Source organism: Antechinus flavipes, chromosome 6, assembly GCF_016432865.1.
Source record: "Antechinus flavipes isolate AdamAnt ecotype Samford, QLD, Australia chromosome 6, AdamAnt_v2, whole genome shotgun sequence".
NCBI lineage: Eukaryota > Metazoa > Chordata > Mammalia > Dasyuromorphia > Dasyuridae > Antechinus > Antechinus flavipes.
Genome location: NC_067403.1, coordinates 222,014,934 through 222,026,043, shown reverse-complemented (window position 1 = coordinate 222,026,043; position 11,110 = coordinate 222,014,934). Strand labels below are relative to the sequence as shown.

At 41.7% G+C, this 11,110-nt stretch overlaps 1 protein-coding gene across 1 annotated transcript in view; it reads left to right on the top strand.

The window, feature by feature from the left end:
- Positions 1 to 22: 22 nt before the first annotated feature.
- LGR4 (leucine rich repeat containing G protein-coupled receptor 4) overlaps positions 23 to 11,110 on the top strand; it is a 121,629-nt gene continuing 110,541 nt past the window's right edge. The window contains exon 1 of the mRNA XM_051966151.1: positions 23 to 863. Coding sequence (XP_051822111.1) covers positions 682 to 863 — 182 coding nt within the window. The 5' untranslated portion in view covers positions 23 to 681. The remainder of the gene's footprint in view (positions 864 to 11,110) is intronic.

Sequence of the window (11,110 nt, the reverse complement as noted above, 5' to 3'; positions counted from 1 at the left end):
CCGCGCCAATAGCGCTCGGGGACGAGGGCTCGTTTTGCATGTACCTAAGTGATTTGCATAACTCCACGGTCTGGGGCTCGAGAACCCGAGCGTGCAACCCTAGAAGGGAAAAGGAGGCCCGCGGCGGCTGCAGCGCGCCTCGGAGCGGGGGCTGTGCGATCGAGAGCCGCGAGTAGGGGCTGAGACGGGGGTGGGGCGGCCCGGGCGCGGGCGGAATGGCCGAGCGGCCCGCTCCGCAACCCTGAGGGGCGGCGGCGCCGAGCGAGGAGGGCCGAGGGAGCTGCCGACTGCCATGGCCGAGCCCCGGCCGGGCTGCGTGTCGCCGCTGCCGGCTCGCCGGGGTCCCTGCTGAGCCGGGGAGGCAGCGCTGTGGGGCGAGCCGCTTCTGCCCATCCATGGGGCTGCAGCCGCCGCGGGCAGCTAGAGACAGCGCCAGCGCCAGCGCCGCGAGCGGCTGCGCCCGGGGCTAGGAGTGCGAAGAGAGAGCCCGGCCGACCCGGCCCGGCCCGGCCCAACCGCGGAGCGGCCGGGGCGAGCGCAGAGCCGCGCAGCGAGACGTGAAGGCGGAGAAGGCGGACGCGGAGCGGGAGCCGCAGCCGCAGGAGCCGCAGCCGGGGCTGCCCGGGCGCCCGCAGCCGGGCCGCAGAGCGAGGCGCTGCGCTCGGGCGCGCCGCGGCGGCGATGCCGTGCTTCGGCTTGCTCTGCTTCTTGGCTCTGGGCTGGGGCTGCTCGGCCGGGCCCAGCGGCGCGTCCCCGCCGCCCTGCCCGGCTCCCTGCCGCTGCGACGGCGACCGGGGAGTGGACTGCACCGGCAGAGGGCTGACGGCCGTGCCCGACGGACTGAGCGCCTTCACCCACTCCCTGTGAGTCCCCGGCCGGGAGGGAGGGGAGCGGAGCGGACTGGAGGGAGGCGGCGAGGGGAGTGGAGCGCAGCCCGAGGGCCCAGGCGCCCCAAACTTTGCCGGGGCTTGCCAAGGGGGTTCCCCGGAGAAGAGCCGGGAGCGGGTCCCGGGGCCGGGAAGGGCAGGGAGTAGAGCGAAGGGGAAGGAAGGAGGGAGGGGAGAAAAGGAGAGAGAAGAGGAAGGAGCGAAGGAGAGAGGGAAGGAAAAAGGAAGGAGGGAGGGGAGGAAAGAAGGAGAGAGGGAAGAGATGGGGGAAGGGGAAAGAGTGAAGGGAAGAGTGAAAAGGAGAGGAGGAGAAAAAAGAAAGGAGGGGAGGAAAGGAGAGAGGAGGAGGGACCGAAGGAGAGAAGAAAGAGGAGGGTGGAAGGAAAAAAGGAAAAAGGAAGGAGGGAGAGGAGGAAAAAGGAGAGAGGGAAGAGATGGAGGAAGGGGAAAGAGTGAAGGGAAGGGAGGGAAAAGGAGAGGAGAAGAAAAAGGAAAGAGAGAAGGGGAGGAGAGAGGAAAGAGGAAGGTAGAAGGGGAAAGAGTAAAGGGAAGGAGAGGAGAAAGGAAGGAGAGAGAGAAGAGAAGGAAGGAGAGAGAAGGGTGAAGAAGAAGGAAAGCTGGAAAGGGAAGGGAGGAGAAGAAAAGGAAGGAAAGGAGAGAGGGGAAGAAGGAAGGAAAATAGAGGAAAGGAGAAAATAAAGGGAGGAGGAGGGAAGGAAAGAAAAGCTGAGGAAGCAAGGGAAAAAGCAAGGAGTGAAGGATGGGAAAAGGAACAAAAGAGGAAGGGAGGAAAGAAAGAAAACGGGAAGGGTGGAGGAAGGAAGAAGGAGCCTGGTGGTTCTGGGCCTCTGCCATGGAGGGTTCTTGGGGGCTGAGGTCCCGGGTGATGTGTGTGCTTAGGATTTTCCTGTATCTCTGCACGTGGAGGGAGGAAACACCTGTGATTCCCTCCCCTTCCCCCTTAAGTTGGCAGTTCGATCAGATCCAGTCCAGAACAGATCTCTCCCTGCAGCCCTCCTGGAAAACTAGGCATCTTTTGAGGAAAGGAGGAGGAATTGGGAGATTGTTTATGACTTTTAAAGAGGGAGGGTTGATCTCTTTTGGAGGCTCAGGTGTCAGAAAACCTCAACAGACTTGGGTGGTGCATGATAAGTTATATTGTATCTTCTTTTCCCTACCATACATTTCAGCAACTTATTGCGAGCTGACCTTGTTGATCCATGGACTTGACTTGAGAGGGGTCCTGATTCAGTAATGAAGCTTACAAAGAAGCTCAATAAGGGCCTAAACCCTTAATTTCAAAAAAAAGAAAGTTGGAAATAAATAGGTGTCCCAAGCACTGGGCTTCTGTCACTTACACAGAATATCCTGATTGCATATCCTGTTTTGTGTCTGCTGAGTCAGCTGTGGAGTGATGACTTAAGGTCTGGCAGAATTGGAGACAGGTCATGCATCTGACCCTAAAGCTGTGTCTCTGGGTCACTCATCTATCCTTTTGAGCTTCAAGTAAATAAATCGCTAGGACCTGTTTACATAGATGAATGCTGTTAGGGTTGATGGAGAGCTGGTTAGTCAAACAGAAATATTTCTTAAAGTGCTTCCTACATTCAGCTGCTAAGTGCTGGATTCAAATCCATAACTGAGATAGTTGGAGTGTTAATCCCAGATTCTTTCTTCTCTTGTCTTCTCTTGATTATAGTGTGCATCTAATAAATGATTAAGTCAAAAGCATTGGAGAGAATGTAAGGATGTCTGGAAAACTGTTTGGAAAGCTTTTGTCTCTAAGAGGGATGAGGTATTTTTTTTTTTTTTTTGGTTGTTGTTTTTTGTCAGACAAATGAGGGAGAGGAAGGAGGTGTTTGTGTCCTAAAGATAGGATTTCTAATGAGTAGAATAATAATGAATTGTTAGCAGTATGTTCCATACTGTTGCAGACCACTGTGGGCTTTGCTATTATTATTGTGTTTTTTTTTTCCTACTCTACTTCCCCTCTTGGTAATTGTGCCTTTGTAGGTATTTTACTTTTAATTATTAGTGTAGTATGCCTTCTAACATTAATCCAAGCAATACTGCCTTTGAATCTACTGTTGAACAGTTTTATTTTCTAATGAAAGACCCTGAGATCTTTTATTAGATAAGATAAGCTTCTGATATAAATCTGATATGATTTATAAATCATAGATTTATAAATGCAAGGGATTAATTTGAAGGTGATCAAATCTCACCTCTCATTTTACAGATGAAGAAACCAAGGGCTGGAGAGGGAAGTGAATTTGTCCAACAAGGTGATAGAGGTAGAAAAGGCCTAAAATAGGATTTGCTAATAACCTAACCTACTTCGAAAGTTGTCTGATGGAAAAAATATACTAACATAGGGAAAAGAACAAAACATTTCATCAATGGGAGATAGAAAGTACCTTGAATTTAAACCTCAAGTTTTTCATCTGAAAAATGAAGAGCTGAAAATGAAAAATAAATGGTCTCAAAAGTCTCTTTTGGTTCTATAGTTATGATCCTTTGGTTTTGTGTTTATACATGTACTTTGCATTAAAGAGAAAGTAATAGATGTACCCTAGCAGCTTTTTTGATGAACTCAAACTGGATTTGGTTTGGTTGGCCCTTTCTGTTGATTAGATCCAATAGTAGACATTTCCTCTAAAGACATCTCGTTTCTCACCATTAAAAATAATGATGTTAAAGGGCCAAACTGAGAACAGAACTATATATTTTAAAGCTTATTCTGAGTAAGAGCAGTTCTACAGAATTGAAGTTACCTTTACTTAACAGATTGGCTTAAAAGATTGAATTTTGGGGTTTTCTTTGGTGGGGTCTAGACTTGTGATTTTATTGGTTGGGGAACTGGCAGGAAACCTACTCCATCAATGAAGATGGATAACTGTAATTTGTAGTCTTAAAGCATTGCTTAGGGCCTAAATGATTTATACATAGTGACATAATTCCCATGGGCTAGTAGGATTTGAATTCCAGTTTCCCTGAGTTCCAGGCTAGCCATTTATTTATAATTCTATATGGAGGGACTTATACCTTTTCTATATCATACCTCTTAAGACTTAGAAAAAAATAATCTGACCTCTGTCTTTATTCCATATTGATCACGAGTCTCCTCCTGAGGTAACTGAAGTGGCTAAAAATACCTGTAAAATATTTGCAAATTTAAGTGCATAATAAAGCTATCCTCAAAATTCTCTTTTTCCGCTTTTTGTTTTCCCCTTTCCAAAATAGTAAGTGCAGATTTCCATGATATTAACAATAATATATGGTACTTAAACATTTCTCTGTTCTTTTTTTAAGTCAGAAATGTTCAAATGCATATAATAGTGATTTATGGGTTCCTTGAGCTCATCAACTAAATAGCTATTGAGCTGGAAGGAAGCTCAGAGGCTGTATGCTCAGTAATAGGATCATGGATTTTTAATTGAAAGGGGAGTGTGGTGCAATGGCTAGAGAACATGACTTGTAATCCAGAAGACCTGGAATTCAGACCTGGCCTCAGACACTGAGTAGATGTATAACCCAGGCAAGTCACTTCACCACCAATTGCCTCAGTTTCCCAATCTGTAAAATGAGGATAATAATATCACCTTCTTCTCTGGATTGTTATGACGTTCAGGTGAATGACATGTAAAGTGCCCATTATTTGTAATGTCCCAGTTACAAAAACTTGAGATAAAATTGAGAGTTGGAGGGAGTTAGGTATTCCAGCAAGTGGGGAGGTGAGGAATTGAAAAGTTTCCTTCAGGGGACAGCTCACATTCCCAGGGCTCACAGGCAGAGCATGAAACTTGTCCTATGGGGAGCAGAAAATAGGGGCTGTGCTGAAATGGAGTGTGTGAGGAGTCAGGAAGATGAAATCCATCACAATCAGCTTGGTTGGAACTTGACTGATTATGGAAGATAATTTCCTTTTGGTTCAAGAATTAATTAGGAAACCTGCCATGGAAAACTCAAATAAGAATGTTTGAAGAATCCAGGGAGCTTTTGTTGATTTGGGTTTGTTTTCTGTGGGCATATTTTTATAACTGGAAAATAAGGTTGCTAGTGATCTGGGGATCGGAATACCATGTAAACAATTTTCTAATTGGCTTTATTTAGAAAATCTTTAAAGCATATAATCTGTGCCCTGAATTTATCTTGCACTTTTTTTCTTCTCTCTTCCTTCCTTCCCCCAAAAATTCTTTCAGAATTTGTTAGTAGCCTTTCCTGATAATGTCATTTTCTACCTATATGGCCTTCAGGGCAAATCACATTTGCTTCTGTAAATGATAAGTTTAGACAACATTAGGGGTTTGCATGAGTTATGGAACCCTTCTTAGAATAACATTTTTCAGTGCAGAAAATAAAATAAGAGGATAACACAGGAAAGCAAATATATTGAAATGCAACTATTAAAGTTTTTTTTTTTTTAAATTGTGAACTTATCCTGGTTGAGAGCCAGATCTTTAAGGTGCTTTATAGCCAGTCTGTGTTCTTTGATCTCTCTATTGCAGGCTTTCCCTCTCAAAATCTTCCTCAAGGTATCGGGAAAGGGGAAAGTACTGGCAAAGTAGAGGGGGATGTTTTATTCAATACTTTTTCTCTTCTGATAGATCATCTGAAAGTCTTTTATCTTTTTAGTATCATTGTTCCCTTGTAGACGGTGATAATTAACTTTACAGTCTGTGCCTTTTTGTTTATATTTATTTTCATAGCCAATTAATCAAGAAGCAATTTTTAAGGTAAATAGTGTGTTATTTTTTTCCAGTTACAAGTAAAGATAATTTTCAACATTCACTTTTTGGGTAAGATTTTTGAGTTTCTAATTTCTCCCCCTTCCTCCCTCCCATTCCTCTCTTCCCAAGACAGCAAGTAATTTGATATAGGCTATGCATGTGCAATCATGTAAACATATTTCTACATTAGTCATGAAAAAACAAATATTTTAAAGGTTTATTATGTGTCAGGCACTGTGCTAAATTCCATAGCTACAGAGAAAGGCAAAAAAGGTAAGATCCTAAGGAATTTACATTCTAATGTTGTCTCCAGGTATAATTTTGGGAATTGCAAGATTAGTTAACACGATGGCCTCTGCTTGTTTCCTTTGTCTTGCTGACAATACTTAGATTTTCCCTTTGCATATGTACTTGACTCTAAGCAAATATATTATGTGAAAATCCAGATTTATGCCAATAAAACGTGCATTGAAAGTGCTTATTTTTTTCCAAAGGGATCCATTCTTTAAATAGATGACTAATCTTTGGTAAAATATTATTTATTTATTATATATACTTAATCATTAACATATAAATTATTAAGTATTAATTTATTATTAATATTAAGATATTTGGTAAAATATTAAATTTTTTAAAAGTACCTATTTTGGGGATAATTTTTGATTGGTAAAGTGAAGTCTGCATAAAGTATTGTGTCTATGCTATTAACATATCATTAAATATCACTAAGAGGCTCTGTTTTTCCTATTTTTGTGGATGTTCTCTACCATAATGCAGATTACAAGCTGTTCTCATATTCTTTTTCCATATTTGTCTCAAGGGATTCACCCAAAGGTTTGGGGGCCTTTTTCAATGACTCTTGAGGTCCTAAAGATAGAAGTGGAGTAAAATTACTCATGCATATAACTTGTAAGTAAAAATCTATTAAAAAAAAAAAAGATAAAAGTGGAGCAGAAGGGCTGAGTTGTGCAGTGATTATCCTTCATTTTTACCATGTGACCAGAGAAAAAATGATTTGGTCATGATCATGCAGCTCATATGAACCAAAGGCAGGATTGGGTCCACGTCTTCTTGACGCTTGACACCAGCTTTCTCTCTATTCATGCTGTTTTCTTTTACTTTAAAACTTATTTTTTGGCCATCAAGAGGTAGTTTTTTGTTCTTTGTAAGCATGGACAAGTGTTCTCATTGGAAAACCTGACTTGTCAATGACCAATAAAATATTGGTATGTAAATCATTGACCTTCCTTTCAAGAGGAGTGGAAGGAGCTCTACAGTATCCAAAAGACTTCTGCAGCCAAACTATAATATCCAAGAACTTTCCTGCCTTGAGTGAGAGCAATCTCCTCTCCCGGGAAAACATGAAGATCTGTTTTCATGGACAAGTTGAGTCTAGTGTAGACACTAGATTGAATTTATTTTTAAGGCTTAATGAGCATGACGTAGTAGGGAGGCCACCAGAGACCCACCTGGGTCACTGGATGACTTTAGTGGAATCATTTTCCATTATGTTTTGAGATTGGGTTGAATTCCAAGGATTTTGAAGGTCCTTTCTCATTCTGAAACATTATATTTCTATCAGACTTGGAGTTAATAAACAGGAGAGTCTCTGTGGTTAAGAGATTGCTGTACTCAATTGAAAAGTTTTTTCAATGACTTTTGTTTTTGTAGTGTTTACTATGAGGGAAATGACCTATTTCCTCCCTTCATTTGTCAGCTATGGAAGTGTGTATTTCAACTAACTACTCATTCATGGACCTTATTATCCAGTGACTAACTCTAGTTCATGAAAATAGCCTAAAATCTGTTGGTGTACCTTTGTTAAAGATTAAACTGCCAGATGTGCCCTTGGCTCTGGAATACATAACTTACAGCTCTCTTGATAAGAAGGATTTTTTTTTTTTTAAACTCAAACCTGTAATTTCAGAGGGAAAGCACTTTTTCAACACAAATGAGCATCTGGCATTGTCTTCCCATTTTTAAAAACTGCCTAGACCTCCAAGAGATGAAGTAAGTCCAGAATCATGCTCTCCAGGATGGTATTAAAGGGGGAAGCTAGATCTTAAAAATGCCTTGAGTGTGGCCACCTATCAGTCCAGGGCCTCAAACTATAGGTATGGTCTGAGATTTAGGTCTTAGTAGTTCTGAAGTCCATTTTATAGAAAAAAAAAAGTTATCCAATTTTATTGCTGCTTTCTCTCACTTTTTAAGATTTTTTTTTTTTTTTTGGTCAGTAAGATGAAATATTTTAACTTTTTTGTTTTTTAGAATGGACAAATGTTGGAAAGCCTGCCATGTCAATGAAAGAAAAAACAACATTTAGCAAATTAGCACCCATCACAAAAACTACTATGCCAGCTCTGTTCTGACAATTCTTTTGTGCTCCCTATACCTAATTGTCAAACTACTGGAGGCTATGTATGAATCTGCAAACTGGCCTGTGCAGAATGGTCTTAGAATAACCTGGGGTGAGGGAGGGAGCAGAGAGATTTTTGTAGTTTGGGTTAAGTATTGAGAATCATCAGCTTTCTAGAAACTTTAATAAGAGTCATGGTCTATTCAATAAATAACCATTTAAATAGCAAGAGGTAATTATATGGTGTGCTTCATTGGTTCTATTCAGGTGCAGGGGGGAAAAAAAGATTTTAATTGAAACCCTGTTAGAAACTGATGACAAAGCTGAGATTTTTTTTTTTTTTTTTGGTGGTATGAGGCCCATTGGACTTCTGGTTATGAGTTACTGGCTTTGAGTCTCAAATTTTAGTTGTCTGTGTTTAGTTGTGGTATAACACAAACTAACTAACTTTTTGTAGTATAACCAGATAACTAGGAGCAGTTAAATCTTGAGAAATGTATAAAATTCTGGCCTGGGAGTTAGAAAGACCTGAATTCAGATCCTAACTTGAACACTTACAGCTGTGTGACCCTAAACAAATCACTTAACTCCATCTGCCTCTATTTCCTCAACTATAAAATGGAGATCATAATAACTCCCATTTTGCAGAGTTGTTCTGAGTATCATATGAAATAGTACTTGTTGAGGTGCTTAGTACTGTGCCAGGGCACCTACTAGGTGCTTAATAAATGGCAATAGGTGCTTATTTCCTTCCTTGTCCTCCCTTTTAAGCAGATACTATTTCTTTTGTGTCACAAGAACTCAATCAGGTAGGGCTAATATTCTTCCTATTTTATAGATAAGAAAACTCAGGCTCTACGAAGTTGTGATTTGCTCCAATGGTACAGAACCACCTATTGAGGTCTTCTTGACTCCCAAGTTCAGTGATTTACTCACTGTTAAATCTGACTCTTATCTGTCCTGCTCTGCATTGTGGGTGTGATTGACTTTCAGGGCAATCCTCCAGAAAATCCGAGAAGCAAGAAGTAAAACAGAATGTCTCCTTCCTTTTTTTTTTCCCCAAGGAAGACATTTCTGATGTACAAGTTAAGTCTTGTGTTCCTAGGGGCCAGCACATATGAAAACAACTGCTTAAATAACCTTCTGAGGAGGTGTAAGCAATGCCCACTGCAGGAGGAAGCTGCCATAAGGTGGATGGCAGGAGGGCTACAGAAGCCTAGTTTTGATTCTTCCCTTAGGCACATGTCCTTGTGATTGTGGCCTAGGAGTTTGTCTGCCTCAGGTTTCATGTTTTATCATGGAGATGATGCTACTCAGAGTGCCTGCTCCATACAATGCTATGAGGACTCTGATATTTCTTATTGAAAGTTGCTTTCAGTGTTTGCAAAGTGCTACATGAATGTTGGCTGAAGGTAATATAGAACCCATAGTGGTCTGCTGTCTGGGTGAGACAAAAGAGCAGGGAGAAAATATCGAATGATATGTAGTCGATAGACCTCTGGACGGGGAATCAGAAATACCTGAGTTCAACACACTCATACACACACACTCTCTCTCTCTCTCTCTCTCTCTCTCTCTCTCTCTCTCTCTCTCTCTCTCTCTCTCTCTCTCTCTCTCTTCTCTCTCTCTCTCTCTCTCTCTCTCTCTCTCCTCCTCCTCCCACCCCCCGAGGCAATTGGGGTTAAATGACTTACCCAGGGTCACACAGCCATGATTTGAATTCCAGTCCTCCTGACTTCAGGGCCAGCGCATCACTTATCTGCCCCCAAATCTCTCTTCAGACGCCAACTCTGTGAAGGGGCAAATCCCTTGGCCTCTACTAGCTTCATTTTCCATGAGTAGCTTTGCCAAAAGAGCCTCCAAAATGGGGTCATAAAGGGTTAGACAGAACTGAAGCAGCTGAACAACAATTATGACAAAAATGGACTTAATGATAGCACTTACCTCCCCAGGTGTGTGTGAACGTCCAGTAAGATACCAAATGGAAAGTGTTCTGCAAGTCCAAAATGGTACATAAATGCTATTATTATGATTACATAAGGAGACTTTGAATATTTTGATTTAATTTGTAAAATTATTTATGATTTCTTTTAGCTAGGTCTTTTTTTTTTTTAATATCTTCAGTGCTTAGCCCAGTGTTTGACACATACCATTTAATAAAGATTTTGCATCCATTCATTCATTGTTGTACATAGTAGGTGCTTAATAAATGTTTGTTGATTGATTGCCAGTAGGGATTAAATAATTCTCCTAGGCCTTCAATGGGAGTTTTTATTTAAAAAGCTGAGCAATTTGGTGTCACTTGAAAACAAAACTTGAGCAATTAAAAAAAAAAAAAACCTTGGTCATATGTTTGGACTTGATGCACAGTACTTGAGTGAGTTGCTTGTAGTTAGCTGCCCCCACCCCTGCTTCCTTATTTAAAAAGTTTTCTATTTGGGGAAATTTACTTTAATAAGAGCATCTGAAGAAGAACATAAATTTGGCCTGGAGACAGCTGCTTTACCTTGGAGCGGTATTAGGCACTGCTAAAGAATGTGGCCAGCTTGCCTTCAGAACTTCCTTCCCTCTTCCCTCCCTCTCTGCTCCGCTGGAACGTTCCGATGGGTAACTTCCAGCATAAACCACTGTGTAATTTAGAACAAGTGACAACATTTATAACCAAACTGGGAAGCCTGCTGAGAATTTCTTTAATGTGTAGCTAGATGGAGTTTATAATTCTCATTTTTTAAGAGTTGGGCGGGCAGGTCCGTGCACTTCCAGATGGCATTTTCCTCTCTGAAGCCTGGAAGGTACCTGCTTTGTCTTGAGCCATTTTACCTGTCTTTCTCTTCCCAAGAAGTCCTTGAAGGAATAGCCAGGATACGTTAAGTGGACATCAGATAGAGGCTGGATTTTTTTTTTAAATACATTATCGAAATGACAAGAACTGAATGAGACTTAAAGGTTAATAGGTTAGTAGATCTAAAGCTCAATCTCAGATACCATGTAGTCTGACTCTATCTAGCATTTGGAAAAAATGTCCTCCTAGTTTTTGAGGGAGGCCTAATGATTGTCTTGAGGTAACATTAAGTAATAAGTCAGATTCAGGATTTAAACCCAGGATTTTTGCCTCTAAAGTCAGTTTTCTTTAAACT